Source organism: Staurois parvus, unplaced genomic scaffold, assembly GCF_062004578.1.
Source record: "Staurois parvus isolate SC_StPar_1 unplaced genomic scaffold, SC_StPar_1.0 ptg000005l, whole genome shotgun sequence".
NCBI classification, from domain to species: domain Eukaryota; kingdom Metazoa; phylum Chordata; class Amphibia; order Anura; family Ranidae; genus Staurois; species Staurois parvus.
Window position 1 is genome coordinate 2,603,019 of NW_028317801.1, and position 17,503 is coordinate 2,620,521.

The 17,503-nt window shown below is 39.7% G+C and overlaps 1 protein-coding gene across 3 annotated transcripts in view; it reads left to right on the top strand.

Moving 5' to 3' along the window:
* DPP6 (dipeptidyl peptidase like 6) overlaps positions 1–17,503 on the top strand; it is a 1,666,940-nt gene that overhangs the window by 1,433,084 nt on the left and 216,353 nt on the right. For all 3 annotated transcript variants that reach the window (XM_089692326.1, XM_089692191.1, XM_089692252.1), the window contains exon 7: positions 383–470. In XM_089692326.1, coding sequence (XP_089548452.1) covers positions 383–470 — 88 coding nt within the window. The remainder of the gene's footprint in view (positions 1–382; positions 471–17,503) is intronic.

The window sequence follows — 17,503 nt, forward strand, 5'->3', positions numbered from 1 at the left end:
GGCTGGCTCTCATACTGATGCTTAGGCTGCATTTTTGTTTTGGGTGTACGACTCAAAAGTATTGATGGCAGAGACAGCCATGCAGCTTGAATTGTTAGAAGAAGGTCAGCATCTTTTTTAATGTACTATAACATGGTACAGGATTGGTTAATATTACAATACAGTGCTGCAATGTGTTAACCAAAACTGGGGAAAATTGGTCAGATCTCAGCTAGGAATTTTAGGAGTTTTTTTTTTCTGTAATATGGCAAGGCTGCTTTCATTAGCAATCCACCAATGCATGGTGCTTCCTGGTTGCTTTGCATTTATAATATACTAGTATGTTGCCTGTAATTTGGATGACTTAAATGTAAAACAAATCTATTTTTTTTTATCTCCTCAGTAAACTTACTGATTTAAACCCACCTGAAGTAGAAGTAGAGAAAGCATATCTCCAGTATGCTGGATGGGGCCCCAAAGGTCAACAACTGGTAAGTCAAACCTTTCTCAATACAATATGCCTCATATATAATGGTGCCAAAAGGAAAGATTGCTTGTGTTGTCAAGGCAAACAGGCAGCTTTTTACTTTTGTGGTTTTCTAAATATAGATTTAAAGGATAAGTTCACGTTTAGTAAAAAATAATAAATGTACATTTTTTTGCAGGTAAAAAATGTGTATTTATTATTTTTGTCTGCAGGAGCCTAGAACGCAAACTGATCACTGGTGCCATGCAGGTCTCCTGCAGATCTGTCTGTATATCTGCTTGCCTGTACGGGATGTACCAACAAGATGATATACTGACAGGAAAATTCAAATGAACTACTTCGGCGCTCCACAGCACCACGGTAGTTTATTGAGGACTACAAGTTAACAGCCACTAGACTAGAGGACTGTGAATGAGTGACGCAGCAGAGCCTCCCACAGCTGCGTTTTTTTTTTATTTGAAAGTTAGTGGGGGACAGAAGATCCCCCGCTAGCTGTCAAAGTGGGGGAGCGGGGGAGGTCTGATCATAATATGTTACATGTTACACCCTAAATATTGTTAGAAGACATTTTTATACATGGGCTTTATTAGGTTTATATTTTTAGAAAAACTACCAAAACTGCATAAATATATGCTGACCATCTTTGCAATTATATTTGAGTGTTTTTAAAATTTAATTAAAACTGTTAAAGTAGAATTCCAGAATCTGGAAAAGTTATGAATAGCTTCTGGCTAATAAGACAATACTGTGATAATTAGAGCTATGCAGTGTGCAACATACAGCACAGCATGCAAAGCAGACACTGTATGGACTACAGGCCCAGACTGGCCATAGGGCACACTGGGCATTTGCCCAGTTGGCCGGGGCCGCCTAGATAGGAAAGGCGGCCTGGTGGCACATGGAGGACCGTGCATTTCTCAGTTCCTCTATGTGCCACCCAGGCGCCTCTCAAATCAGTCTCCTGCATGCAGTCGGCTCCTTTATGCCCCCCCCCCGCGGCCGATCCCTCCCTCATCTCCTCCAGCGGCCCCCTCCCTCATCTCCTCCAGTGGCTCCCTCCCTCATCTCCTCCAGTGGCCCTCTCCCTCATCTCCTCAAGCAGCCAACTCTTTCTTTCTGTTTGTCTCTCATTTTTGTCATTTCTTTCTTTATTTCTTTCTTTTTTTATACTTTCTTTCTTTCTTTCTTTCTTTCTTTCTTTCTTTCTCTCACTGTCTCCCGTTTCTCTCCTTTCTTTCTCTCTCCTTCTTTCTCTCTTTCTTTCTTTTCCTCTTTCTTTCTTTCTTTCTTTCTTTCTTTCTTTCTCTCTTTCTTTCTTTCTTTCCTACAAAAGAAAAAATATAAAATAGTGAAAAATTAAATAAAAATAAAAACCTACTGACACTAGTGGTTGATTTACCAGGGTCGCAAAGGTCTCTCTTGCAGCCGGGCCCTGGCGTTCTTTCTTTCTTTCTCTCACTGTCTCCCATTTCTCTCCTTTCTTTCTCTCTCCTTCTTTCTCTCTTTCTTTCTTTACCTGCTTCTTTTCCTCTTTCTTTCTTTCTTTCTTTCTTTCTTTCTTTCTTTCTTTCTTTCTTTCTTTCTTTCCCTCCTTCTATATGTCTTTCTTTCTTTCTTTCTTTCTTTCTTCTTTGCCTCCTTTCTTCTTTGCCTCCTTCTTTCTTTCTTTCTTTTTTTCTTTTTTTCTTTCTTTCTTTCTTTCTTTCTTTCTTTCTTTCTTTCTTTCTTTTTTTCTTTTTTTCTTTCTTTCTTTCTTTCTTTCTTTCTTTCTTTCTTTCTTTCTTTCTTTCTTTCTTTCTTTCTTTCTTTCTTTCTTTCTTTCTTGGGGTTGATCTACTAAAAGTGGATAGTGAAAAATCTGGTGCAACTGTGCATGGAAGCCAATCAGCTTCTAACTTCAGCTTGTTCAATTAAGCTTTGACAACAAAAACAAATCTGGAAGCTGAACTACAGCATATTTTACACTCTCCAGTTTTAGTAAATCAACCCCAAAGTGTTAAAGAAGATATCTAACAGCATAGTGTACGTAGTGGAGTGGTATAGAGCAGGGCTTAAAATTTTGATTCTAGACCTATTAGCCAGGCACAAACCTTACTCTCCATCAGTTGCCCCACCCAACCATACCCAGGCCCGCCTCCCACCCCACCCCTCCCGTCTCCAACCCTGCCCCCAGCCCGCCCCTAACCCTGCCCCCAGCCCTGCCCCCAACCACTTTAGAATAAAGAGTCCAAAATATAAATAACTGCAATTATAATATAGCTTTATTATGTCAATTTAAACATAACAGCAATAGCTTAATAGCAATAGGGTGCAATCAAAATATCAAGTTTTACAGCTTTAAACCTGTAGGGAACATTTTGTATTTTTTTGGTTTATCTCCTACATCTTTAAAAAGAGACTTTTTAATATGACGATATGATTTTTGTTATAATACTTTTATATTTTTATTATTCATTTATTAAAGTCCAGTCGTATTTTAGCAGAAAATTATACAAAGAAAATCAATGTGTTTTGGAACAGTAAATAACAAGTGTCTTACAGTTTATTTTGTAGCCCTATGCTCAGAGGTATACTGCAGTATACTGAGGCCACTGGGCTCTGTGTGAGGGCAGTGCAGTGGTTTCTCTACAGTGTTCCCTCAAGGCGGTGGAGAGCGGGCCTATCCTCGTGTCCCCCAAGGCGGGGGAGAGCGGACCTATCCTCGAGTCCCCGTGGTGGTGGAGAGGGTGTCTCCTCTCAGTGGAGGAGAACGGATCTCTCCTGCACCTGTCCCCTCAGCGGCGCTGCCAGTGTAATGGCGGTGCCGAAGAAGTCAGAAATCGGAAGTTGGAAACTGGAGCTTGGCTACACAATGAGGCTTGGTGTGCAGGTGCAGCCGCTCCATCCATCATCGGTGCTCGCAGCGCGCCACACAAGAATTTCTCCTCGCATTTGGCGAGTGGGAGAGCGGCTTTTTCAAGCCCTGGTATAGAGTATATAATATAAAACACAGCATGCAAATAGGAGAGATTTTAAGTAAATAACATGAACTATACACAGTATACAAAAACATAAAGAACACAGAGAACTCACATGTTCTGGTTCAATACTGTTTATCATTGTGCGAGCGTGGAAGAAGTGGCTGACCAAGTACCTGGCAACTGTCCCTCAAATCTATCACGGGAGATGATGAGAGGACTGTTGGAGCGACGGCATTTAGGATAAGTTGTTGTTGTGAGTGCAAATCTTTTTATCCCTTTATTGTCTTATTAAATGGTTTTGCACCAGAGTCTGTGCGCTCTCTGTGTTTTTTATGTTTTCAGGGATCGGAAGTCCACTGATTTGAGAGTGGCAGTGTTGCCAACCTACTAGACTGAAATTCACTGACAATAACAACCAAATGTTACTAGCACAGCCAAGTTTTTGCTGGCATTTCCAAAAGTTAAAACAAATTACAGTTTTAAGTGAAAATGTCAGTATTTAGGCTACAAACAAGTACAATATGCAATTAGCAATATGATGTAAGGTAGATATTAAGGCAAAAACATGTTTCTTATTGTATTTTCTATATAGTAAGTAAGTAGCTCAGGGACAGGCCTGAGGAGGGCAAGAAAATAGAATGGACAGGCACACACATGAAATAGTCTCTCATAGTGACAGTGTCAGCAGTATGCAGCAGCACAGATGATGATGACACCTCACCAAGATCACACAGCCCCTCCTGAGTCACATTGACTGTCTCTCTCAATGCCAGGTGGTCCCTTCAGTCCACTCCAGTCCAAATAGCACTGACAGTTCTGCTCCCGTCCTGCAAAACTGCACACAAGGCTCCAGCTGCTCCTCTCAGCTCCCTTGCACCATCACATCACACAACACGCTCAGGTACTGTCCCTGCCAGTCCCCCCCCCCCCCGGTAATGCCCAAACACACTGTAGCAGGCACTCAGATATTCTCGGCTGGCTCCAGACCAGAATGGGACAGAACCAAGCATCACAGCCATATTTCTTTACTGGCAACATTTTCCTGTCACTATCATTTACTGGCAAGAGAAAAGTGCCCATTTTTTACTGGCTGCCAGCAAAAATACTGATGGCTGGCAACATATGGATTTAACACCATCCCGCCTGACCTATAGCAGATTGACGGAAGGGCAGGATGCCCCTCCTTCTGAGTGGACGTCATATGATGTCCTTTCAGAAAGTGCCACTCACATGCAACAGGACGATCTGTCAATGGCTGTGTCCACGGGACACAGCCAATGACAGATCACTACACCGGCCTGTGCCAGTGTCATGTGACCAATTACAGCAGATCACATGACAATTGTACACAAAGGATGGCTTCCTTTCACGCCATCCATTATATGCAATTGTGCTTTTAGCTTTGATTGGTCACAGTGGTCACATGGTACAGATAGGGCCAATCACAGCCTATCTGTACCATGTGGTGAGCTTTGCCCAATCACAGCTAATCACGACAAACTCTGAATTAATCAGTTTCATTCAGTAAAAATGGTTGCTAATATCAATGAAATACATTGGTATTAGAAATCAAAATGTGTGAAAAAAAAAATTCTGATCACTTGCCCAGAGTAGTACAATGTTACTATGATAGCATTGTATTTCTCTGGTCACAGTGTGTTGAAAAAAGAAATAATTAGTAAAATAAAAAAATAAAATGTAATAAAAAAAAATAAAAAATAATAGAAAAAAAATTGTGAAACAAATTTTTTTTTTTTTACATACTGTCACCAATCAGTGTCCCTGATCAGCACCACACCAGTTATATGATAACACTGTACTAGACTGGTGACAATACGTAAAACAGAAAAAATTTAAATTCATGGGTACAGTGTTGCATGACGGCGCAATTATCATTCAAAGTGCGACAACACTAAAAGCTAAAAATTGGCCTTGGCAGGAAGGGGGTAAAAGTGCCCAGTATTGAAGTGGTTCATCAAGACTGAATCCTACTGCTGACAGTGTGGAACTCTTGGTGCAGATCATCTGTTAGGCTGCACAGCTAACTGAGAACTTTGCTCATTTTCACTGGACAGAGTATAGCCTCATAGAGTAGATGAAAATCGGTCAGTGTACTTAGCAGAGAGCTGTATGGTATATAATGTATAACACAAGAGACCGAGTGAAGAGGTCCACAGTACATAAGGTAGTTTACATCATACATAGCGCGTTGGTGCATGTTATAGAGCAAATATGGTGCATGTTGTAGAGCCATAAAATATCCTGTTAGATCATAGGAACAGAGCCCTGTTTTACTGATGTACTGTATATCTATTTAGTAATGACATGCTGATGTGTGGCTACACACAGGTTCTAATTGTTTTTAATTTGCTGCTTATGTGCCTGAGTGTTAGTGGCATGGGTAACCCATCACAGTGAAATTTTGCATATCTAATCCAATCTTCCCAATCTCTATTCTCCTACCTGATCACCTTCCCTTATCCCTGCCCACTCAGTATTCCTTCTTTTTGCCCCTCAGTATAATATTCTCTTCCCCTACATTCCTCTACAGCATTAATATTTTCAAAGGACTGATATTTTCAGTCCACACATAAAACACTTTCTAGCCACATCAGTTCTTTCTTCTACCTCTCTAGTTATCAACATACCCACACACAAGGCACTTCCCAGCGGGCTTTAAAACAGAGCACTCTGGTCTTTCAAAAAAACGAATGAAGTCAGGATATACGCAAAATACACAAATTCAGATGTTTATTCATATGCTGCTAATAAGCCTGTAGGATCTTCTTTTAATCTTGATTGCCTCCTTTAAGTTTTATCACTATTTACTGTAGATACCATAGACTATATTCTGGCAAAGCTGTTTTATATAAAGACTTTTAAAAAAAGGAAATATGGTCATTTAAACAGAGTTGTGAGCTTTTCTGAAATGGAATTGGGGTTATATTACATTGTACAATAGGAAGCAGAGAATACATAGATGAATGGTTTAATTCTCATTTATTGATTATACTCACTTTATTTATGTTTGTAGGTGAAACAAACTAAATGGATATTATAACTTGGAGACACAGGGAAAATACATAAGATATATATAAAATATATATTCCTTATAGCAAACAATTTAACGCCATCTGTCTTTTTAGAGAATGTTATCAAATAACAGCTGGATTCTGATTGGGTGAATTCTTACAACTGCAGATATGCAAATAAATATGACCTAATGCCTTAAAGGTGCTAGAAATTCAGCATTAACCCATATAAAGTAACAGAGTGTCACATAAAGTAGACAACAACAGTGGAAGATTAACACAGACATGTACATCACAGATGGTTGTGCCTAGAATCAGTATCTGGTGATTTATCTAGTGATCAATATTATCTATTGACAGGCTAATTTATTGCTACAAAAGTTCATGCTGTTTGTATCTAAGTAACTGTCCTTTCCAGGGTCCTTTCTATTGGACCCTCATTCCTTGCTCTGATACTGCCTGTTAAATTGCCCATACACAATGTAGGGAGATCAGACTTGTTGGCATGATTTTTAGTCTGGAGCTTAAGTAAAATCGGACAACTGTCTCAGCTTTGTGTTATTTGTTAGGAAATGGAAAGGAAACACTACATTTTCAACAAGCTTTCTTACTTGCCCATTAGATGTCCCCTCCCTCCTTGGATCAGACAGCCAGCTGGCATCTACCTCTCTCCATGGGCATTGCCCATTCCACATTGGCAATAAGAGTGGAGGACCATCACCTTTTGTTTATAGGGAGTTTAGAAAATAGTTCCTCATCAAAAAATCCACCAGCATAAAGATGGAAGCTTCTGAAACAAAACAGAGCTAGGATAGAGAAATTAATGTCAAGAAGACTGGTTCTTTACTGGGGAAAAGTGCAAAATGTTGTCAAACTTGATTTTAACATTGATTTAGAGGTTGCCCATTGGACAAAAATCCACAAAAATTGTGCTTTACTTCACTCTGTGGCACTGTAAGGGAAAATTTAAAAAATAAAAAATTGCCTTGAAGTCCAAGCTCTCCTCTCCACGTTAAGACAGTAGCAATGCTCGCATCACCATTGTCACCCCACTTTCATGCTTCTCAGTCTCATTGCAAAATGATTACAGGGTAAGCTGTCGCCATGTCCTGATTCTACCATTTAGGGCAGTAGCATCCAACCTGTGGGCCATGGGCCACATGCGGCTCAAGACGGTTATGAATGTGACTCAACACAAAATTGCAAACTTACTAAAAAAAATTAGCTTGTTTTGGGGAACTTTTTGTAAAAATGTGTTTACACTTTGTGAACATATGCAGCCAAATGAAAACTTGACAGTGTCACTTTGCTGGACTTTTTTAAGTTTTACTTCCCTAGAAAAATATCCCACTCTTCACAATCATGCCATACTCATGTCATCAGTTTTCGGTAGCACCTGTTTTTGTGAGCAGCTATTTTGAGAATGAAAGGGCAAAATTAGAACCGAAATATCAGATCACCTTGAGAATCCATTGAGAATAGTTACTTTAGCCATCGAACTAGATATTGATGCGTTAGTTTATCAAAAACAGTGTTAAAGATTGCGCTAGTTTTATGTTGCCCTCTTTTACTTTTATGTAGTGCTACCCCTTTGAAGGTCCCCCCTAAGCTCTGCATAGCCAGGCAACACACATTTTCCACACTCTCTCTCAGAGTCAGTAAAACAGTCCTTGAGCTTGCTTTTGTTGTTTTTATTAGGGGTTAACAACTTGGATGGGGTCTAGGGGTATATGGAATGCCCAAGAAACTGTACATTTTTTAGAACAATTTTTTAGCAAACTGTACAAAATGTGGACCAAAAGTCGGCAACAGTGTTTAGCAAGGAGCACTTGCTAAAGACTGTGGAGAACCTCCTCAGACCCCAGATGAAATGCTCCTCCTCCACCCGGCTATCACTGGGCAAGGGATTCCAAGATCTACAGCTGAGTAGTCTCAGATGAGAACTAGTTGGGTATTACACCTGACTGCCCTCTCCCTTCTGTGGCCCAAGGGGTGTAGAAGTACTTACAATGTCCTTTTCCTGTAGCTTAGGGGGTTATAGCTGCTTTCAAGCCTTATGCTGAGCTGGCTCCTTCCGTGCTGACAGGCTGTCCTCCCTAGGAGACTGTGGTACAGTGGAGATCCTTCTGTGTGCTCGAGCCTGTAGGTGGGCCCCCTTTTCATGGGCCCCTATCCCAAGGTCCATGCTCCATCACCTTCCTTTAGTCCATCTACAACCCGACTCCAACAACAATTACTGTTTAGGCTCCAGGGGCAGACTGACCATTCAAACACTTGGGCACTGCCCGAGGGCCCCGGGTCAGTAGGGGGCCCCATGAAATGCCCCTGGTACCTTTTATAGGCTTTTTTGGGTGTGCTTTGAGTGTGGGAAAGGACACAGGGGCCCCATGATCCCCTACTGCCCGGGGCCCCATGAGTTGTCAGTCCGCCCCTGTTAGGCTCTCTCACATTTAAGGGCTGTCCCAGTCACCATGCAAATCCAGGCCTCCTCCCCTCCTCCACTACTCTTCCAGAAAGTTCCTGCAGTTTCAAGAAGGGTGGGAGAGCTCCAGAAGCCCTGACCTGTAGAGCCTCCCAGGCTGTCCTGAGGTAACCACACTGGCTCACTCCCAGGCTGACTCATCCCAGGCTTCTAACAAGCCTCTAATTAACCACAAAAATCCTATCTACCTAAAGGGTGCTTTAATAAAAAATATTACAAAAACAATTATGTTTTATTACTATTAGGTACATTATCTTTATCTGTGATTGTTAACTTGTGATTTGCCTGATTTTTTCTGCTCATCAGCTATCCTTATTGTTAGTGCATTTTATGTGTGGCCCAAGAAAATTACTCTTCCTCCATTGTGGCACAGGAAGGTCAAAAGGTTGGACACCCCTGAGTATTTTAAATGTTATGTTTACTATACAGCCCATCGTAGTGAGTCCATCCTAAAAATATTGTATGGATGCCCATATGCTATGGCAAACACTCTTACCCAACACACTGTAGCCCAAAGAGCAATGTTTATTCAGTAAGTAATTACTAAGGGGAATGGTGGCAACTACATTGCAGTAACCCAAAACAATATATGAAACCTATGAGAAAACCAATAAGAAAACTAAAAAAATATAGAGACTGCCATTGCTTTTGAAAATGCTAGTAGCTTAGTTAGCCTGCATCACTGAATCACACTGTTGGGTATATTTAGAAAGCAGTGAATAACACATTAACCAAAAATGTTCTGCATTTGAACTAATCTCTGTTATTTAAAATGTGTGCACAAGGAAGAGTCACCTGCAGTGAACATTTGGTGAATGTCACATTCACTGCTTTATAAATATACCCCTTTGAGTAATTAGTGCCACTTCCTTTTTAAAAAGGAACCCAAACCCTATGGAGCTTAGATAACATGGTATCTGGTTACCAGGATAATTCTGGGTATATTATACATCCTCATGCACACTGGATATTTTTACAGCTGCTGTTTTTGGCTTCTGACATTTTTTCTACAGCCAGCAAACTCCCCAGCATGTTCTCCTATGTGTCCATACACACATAGACTGTAATCAGTGTTTTTTGGCAGGGGCATTTTTTGGCTGGAAAAAAAAACCCAGAATTAGTGGGTTTCTGCAAAAATGCTCTAAAATTTATTTTGTTAAAAAAAACACAAAAAAATGTAGCAAAACACCGCTAATGCAAAAACTCAAAAAAAAAGGCTTAAAACTCATGTTTTTAATGTGTCTTTACACAGCTAAGGTTACCAGTGTTATTAAAATGCCCAGTGTGCATGGAGCCTAAATGTAATACTTTAATGCTTGGAGTATAACAAAATCCTTTGTGACCAAATCAATTGTTAATCTACTTGCACGCTAAAGCTTTTTAGCACATATAAGACCCTTATTTTGTACTTTTTTAAATTCTTTTTTAATTCAATGAGCATATTATAAGCAGAGAAATGAAAAAATTAACAAAAAAGCAAAGGTAACACCATTCTAGTCTAATTTGTAACATATTTCACATCCATACTATTGCAATTACTCTTACAAAATCATTTCCCCCAATTATACTGAATAGAGGGATCCCAAAATATAGCTAAAATAAACAACAGGTTTATGAACATATGCCACTGCTGCTTAGTAAGCAGACAAGTGTGTATATTTTTAGATTTCATGATATTAGGCATTTTCAGTACTGGCTGTAATTCACAAACCCCAATGGAAGGATATTATTTACAATAGGTCTGTTGCAAAATTTTTTTTTTTTTTAAAAAGATGAGAATTTGACAACATAATAAATAAGATATATGACAATGTAATAAATAAAATATTTTAGGTTCAAAATAGCACGTTTGCAAAATGGTAAAAAAAAAGAACTATACCCAAAAATGTAAATAAGTAATACCTTCTACGTCTTTACAGTTCATCAGTTCAGTATCGAACTACAATGACCCCCCTATTTTTTTTTCCTTTTACCTACAGTATATAAATGAAGATACCCATTATGTGTAGCTTAGCATATAAGTTGTTTACATTGATTTGGTTATTATTTTATATATTTATACTTTTTTAAATTTCACTTTATTACTGTACAAAAATAAAAATAAAAAGCGCCAAACTCTTTTTTAATAAATAAACTACGTGTCAGAAGCAACACCCACCCAAAAAAATATATACACAAACAATTAATTTGGCAAAGTGAACAAAATCTCATAAGGGTATGTGCTAAATATATATATATGTATATCACCATATATTAAGTGTCCAAAAATGAAATAGTGTCCAAAAAATAAACTCAAAATATTCTCTGTGACTTCATAACACTGTGAATAATCCACCACCATCAAATTATAAACCAGCACTTTATTACTGTGCCAAGGGGGTTGATAGGCATCCTTTCTGATAATACTGAGTGCAAGGTACACTAAAATGAGACATCAGGGATCAATAAGACATCAAAGGTCAATTAGAAAGTTAAAGAGACCTCCTGGTCTTTATCCTGAATTCCCCTGCAGCAGTCCAGAGCTCCCTGAAGGTGAAGATAAAGTTAGTCAGGAGGACAGGAAGCAGTGATTGGAAGCCTTTACAGTCACCCAAATTACTTGTAAATAAAAAATACATATACATTTTAAGAACCCACATGTAGGTTAAAATGAAAAGAGAATTGTAGTGGGCCTCAGTGGTCAAGCAATGCGGATGAGCACATCAACATCTCTAACCATTTGTCATTCTGGTGAGTAGGTTGGCCTGTCTGTGTTACATATTTAAAGCATTAGCTGACCAACAGACACCCTCCCTGTCTGTGAATCAGGTTCTGCGGCATGCCAACCAAATCTTCTAAATGACCTTCCTTGTGCTGTGCTTCGTTGTGTACTTACTTTGATGGAAACCCTCTACTCTTGCCAGACAGTCACCTGTAGGTGACTATGGCAGCATCAATCTCCACTACCTAAATTGAGAAATGCATCTTTACGACACATTGAGGCCTATAAATAAAATCAGAAGCCTGAAGCACTTAAAATAATCAATTTTTTTTTATATGGTACATTGCTGGCCTATTGATCAAGTCAGAGGGAGGGCCTGATAGTGGAGTGTTTTTATTTAGATTTTAATGTCTCCAAATGAATAACAATAAGGTGAGAAATAAACAAATAAAGGTCTGAGTTCATTATGCGGATAATACTTGGGTAAATGGGACAATAACCTAAAAGCACAAAATGCAAGCTTATTTCAGCATATTAAGCCTTACAGGTCCACTTCATCTAAATGTAAAAAACATGTGATCAATATTCAAAGCCTATCCAAAGCCAAACTTTTTTTAAGGGTTGAATAGAATAGTGAAGGGTTAAAACCCCTGACATTTTTTTTTTTTTGCTGTCTGTAGGTAGATTTTCTTTCTCTTTCTGTCTAGAAACACAACCGGAAGTGAGAGCAGTGCTCTCCAAAGTACAGGAGATCCTCAAAAACTCAAAACTTAAAGTGATATTAATCCCTAAATATTTCTTTGAAGAGGAAATTACTAACATTATATAATGGTTTCTTGTATTTAAAATCATTTCTTTATTTCTCCTGTCTAAATCCCTGACTTGAAAAAACATGCAGCTGGTGAAGTCAAAGAAAAATGAAAACTCCCAATCTGCATACTTTTTTCAATTTTTATGGTTTAGAAACTGTTGAAGCTTTTGGATCAACAATGGCAGCTAAGTAACTAACATCTTCAAAAGAAGATTTTAAGAGTGAAGAAGACGAATTCAACGATGGCTGCTTATGTATTTTCTCAGTATTTGCTCACAATAAAGAAAATCTGTCTTCACGGAACCATGGAGGCTGCCATAGCTAAATTCTGAAACAATTGGACCTGCCTGTAATGCTAACCCAATGTCAAGGCTTGGTAACATTGAACAAGTATGCAGATTAGGAAGAAGGAATGGAAAAAAGACATAGGGGTTGATTTTCCTTAAAGTAGAACTATAGGCAAAACCTTTTTCTATTTTGTATAGAGCATGGAGGGTTATAACACCTGTCAGATTTTTTTTGCCATCTGAGTCCCATTGTGGAGATTTTCCTTTACTTCCTGTCCCATAGCTAAACTAGAAGTGATAAGAAATCCCTGCAAATTAAGGGAAATTCTTGGAGACCCCCAGGCCACCAGAGCTAGTGCCCCCATTGGAAGAGTTCCCCTGTTACTTTTATGGGGACAAGACAACCCACAATTTGGGATCTTCTTTTACTTTATTTTGATGATAACAGTAAACAGGACAAATATTAAGGGTGAATCTCCCTAATGGGGACACAGACAGCAATAATAACTGACAAGTGTTCTAATGCACCTCTCCTCTATCCAAAACTAAAAAAAAATGTTTTGCCTTTAATTATACTGTAAAGCAAATAGTGCACTTTGCAAGTGCATTTGCACTTGTTTCCCCGATGCTTAGTGAGTGTGGTGAAGCTCTGCTGATCTCCAATGTCTACAAGAAAAAATGCAGTTTTTTAATTTTTTGGCACCTGATTGGGTATTCTTTACAAAGCTGTCAGCTGATGTCCCTCAGCTAGTCCAGGCTGAGGAAAGATCCCAACTTTAAAGTCGGGATCCACCCCAGAGTCTGGAGCGGCACCTGGCTCAGCCTCTCAGTGATCTGCTGAGAGCCCGAGCCATTTGCTCCCTCCTCCACCACAGCCAAGTGTTCCAGTGAGCGTGGTGGTGGTGGTGGGGATAGGGGGGTTAGAGCAGACAGCGGTGAGTGGCAGTCACTGCTCACTGCTCACAGTGGCTGTGAGAACTCAGCAATCAGTGGTCATGTGATTGCTGAGTTCTCACCTTTAGAGCCAGCTGGGGACAGATGAAGCATCAGACCACTGCTGCATCCACCTAGGTAAGTATAATGTGGGGGGAAAAAACAAACCCACACTTCTCTTTTAAGGTGAAGGCTCCACAACTGTCAATTTATATTCTTTCTTTATTAAAAGGTGATCCACTGACCTAAAGCAAGCATTCTGTCAGGAAAATGTCTGTGTTTCATCATTATTGCTTGAGGTAGTAATATGCAATACTTCATGTTTAGGTGTTGGAGGAGAGAATGGAGTAGCAGATGAGTCCAATCCAGGTGAAGGCTTGAGATCTGGTGGTTTCATTTTTTTGATTCTCAAGAACTGTGCAATCAATCACCAGGAGGTTTTGAGGTCATTTGGTGAGCTGGGTTCAGGAGGGTCTGCACATGGCACATGGCTGCTGAATAAGATATTAGTAACTTGGAAGATAGAGAAGTGTCCAAAGTGCCAGGGTGATCTGTGTGGCTGATTGCTACAGATTATCCTGCTGGTGGATGTACTTTAGGTTGATGTACAGGGTTTGTGTACTGTGCAATTGTGTTGACATTGTTCTAGCTTAGGATACATTGAAAGTTCCTTCTTGCAGGGTCACGAGAGGTTGTCAAATAGGACAATGGATGACTTCTTACTCTGTAGCTCATTTCAAAACTCTGAGCTTAGCCACAGCTGCCACTTATTGAGGACCTTTAACTGTGCTTCTGCCAGTGCTTGTGCTTGGACAGCATGCATTGCTACCTTGGCAGATTGTGCCTCTATGCATGTGCCTGGGCAGCTTGCACCCCTGCCTGCGCATGTGCTTTGGCAATTTACCCTTCTGTTTGAGCAGCTTCTGCTTCAACAGTAGCTAATCCCTCAGTGCAATAAACTTTGTGGCTTTTGTTTCAGAGCAGGATGTTATCAGTTGACCACTTAGTGATAACTCGTGTAAGCAGAATATTAGCAATAATTGCTGTAAGTGAGATCTTCCTGATCTAGAGCAGGGGTGTCAAACTGGCGACCCTCCAGCTGTTGCGAAACTTCAAGTCCCATCATGCCTCTGCCTTTGGGAGTCATGCTTGTAACTGTCAATGATGCAATGCATCATGGGACTTGTAGTTTGAAAACAGCTGGAGGGCCGCCAGTTTGACACCCATGATCTAGAGCAGGGGTGTCAAACTGGCGGCCCTCCAGCTGTTGCGAAACTCCAAGTCCCATCATTCCTCTGCCTTTGGGAGTCATGCTTTTAACCAATTCAATACCGGGCAATTTTACACCTTCCTGCCCAGGCCATTTTTCATGTTTCAGCGCTCTCACACTTTGACAATTGCACGGTCATACAACATTGTACCCAAACTAAAATTTTATCATTTTCTTCACACAACTAGAGCTTTCTTTTGGTGGTATTTAATCACCACTGGGGTTTTTATTCTTTGCTAAATTAACAAAAAAAGCCTGAAAATTTTGAAAAAAAATAAGTTTTTCTTTGTTTCTGTTATAAAAGTTTGCAAATAAATAATTGTTCTTCATAAATTTAGGCCGAGATGTATTCTGCTACATGTCTTTGGTGAAAATAACCCAAATTAGGATGCATTTTTTAGTTTGTAGGAAAGTTATAGAGTTCACAAACTATGGTATAGATCTGAATATTGATCAGTCCTGAAGTACTGACAGCCAATCTAATTTCTTGAGGTCCAAGAATGTCAGAACAGTACAGATATCCCCCAAATTACCCCTTTTTGCAAAGTAGACAGTCCGACGTACTTCATAAGAGGCATGGTGAGTTTTTTGAAGTTGTATTTTTTTTTGTCATAATTTTTCGGAAAATGAAAAAATTTAAAAAATTAGTTTCACTATTTTTTTTTTACATATTGTCACCAGTGCAGTACAGCATCATCATATAACTGGCATGGCGGTGATCAGGGACACTGACTGGTGACAATATGAAAAAAAAAAATTATATATATTTTTTTATTTTTTTTATAATTTTTTATTACATTTTTTTAATTTTTTTAAAGATTTTTTTTCATATTTCACTATGACCAAAGTAGTACAATGTTACCATAGTAACATTGTACTACTTTGGGGAAGTGATCAGTATTTTTTTTTACACAATTTGCTTATAGCAAAGAATTACTTTGCTATAAGCAAGCATTTACCTGAATGACATCGATTCATTCAGGGTTTTTTTTTTTTTTGTGCTTAGCTGTGATTTGGCCACAGCTAATCACATGACATGTGCATGTGATTAGCTGTGACCATTCACAGCTAGGCAGTAGTATACAATGGATGGCATGAATGAAGCCATCCATTGTATACAACTGTCATGTGACCTGCTGTGATTGGTCACAGCAGGTCACATGGTACCGGCAACGGGGCCGATACTCAGATCTGTCATCGGCCGTGTCCGAGGTACACGGCCGGTGACAGATCGCGCCGCTGCGCCGCTCTGCAGGAGCGCAATCTGCGCATGTGCGGGAGGACGCCATATGGCGTCCACCTGGAACGCTGATGACATTTGCCACCCGCCATTCGGCCATAGGGCGGGCGGCAAATGGTTAACTGTCAATCTTGCAGTGCCTCATGAGACTTGTAGTTTGGCAAGAGCTGGAGGGCCACCAGTTTGACACCCGTGATCTAGAGGATCTCTTAGTATGTTTGGAAGAAGTAGAGTACTAGGATGTAGTTTCATGCTATTGTGGTCTTTTGTAATCTACTTGTGATTGTAATTTAATGTATCCTATAATGTATGTTGCTTTGTTAAGAGCAGTAGAGTTATTTAACTTTTGCCGAGACTCTTTTGTGCTGATAGTCAACAGTCTCCTATGGTTTTCATACCTTCTTTCTAGTTTTGCAAGTGCATTTTTCAATTGCTCTGCATCGTTGCATGTTTCATCAACAGTAGTTATGCACTGGACAATCCAATTCCAAAAACAAATCAAATTTTCTGACATTTCTGCCCTGTTTGTTTCTTAACTCCCTTCATGCTTTAGGGAAGGCTTAGCTGTGCATTTAGGTCTAGCAGATATCCCTATCTGTTGCTACTCATCATCATCATGAGGAGGAGAGGGTTGCCCACTGCCTGACCTTAATGGATATACAGATTCCTGTTCAGACATGGAGGTTGATTTACTAAAACTGGAGAGCTCAAAGTCTGGTGCAGCTGTACTTGGTAGCCAATCAGCTTCTAACTTCAGCACGTTCAATTAAGATTTGATTAAAAAAAAAATGTAAGCTGATTGGCTTTTATACAGAACTGCACCAGATTTTGCACTCTCCAGTTTTAGTAAATCAACCCCATATTGTGCAAATGTGAGCAGAGTTGCTATATCTGTGTGCAGTCACAAGTTATGCAGAAAGGAGGTGTTTGTACAGAGCAGAAAATGACAAGCAGGCTTTCACAGTTTAGTACACAAAAAAAGTTTGTGCACAGCTTTTCGAACTGTAGAAAGATTTTCTTCTAATTAGTGAGAGCAAACACATGAGAATGTTGCAACAGACTGAATCCTGATTCTCAGATGCTTCTAAGAAGTTCTCTGTAATTCAGCAGGTGCCCAACCAGATTGCACATAAGACCATGTGCTTACTGAGGCACAGAGAAACATAAAGTACAACTAATGGCAAAACTTTTTTTTAGTTTTGGATAGAGTGGGGAGGAATTAGAACACTTGAAAGTTTTTATTGCAGTCTGTGCCCCTGTTAAAGCGGAGTTCCAGCTGAAAAAAAAAAATGTCAGCAGCGACTTTTAAAATACAGACACT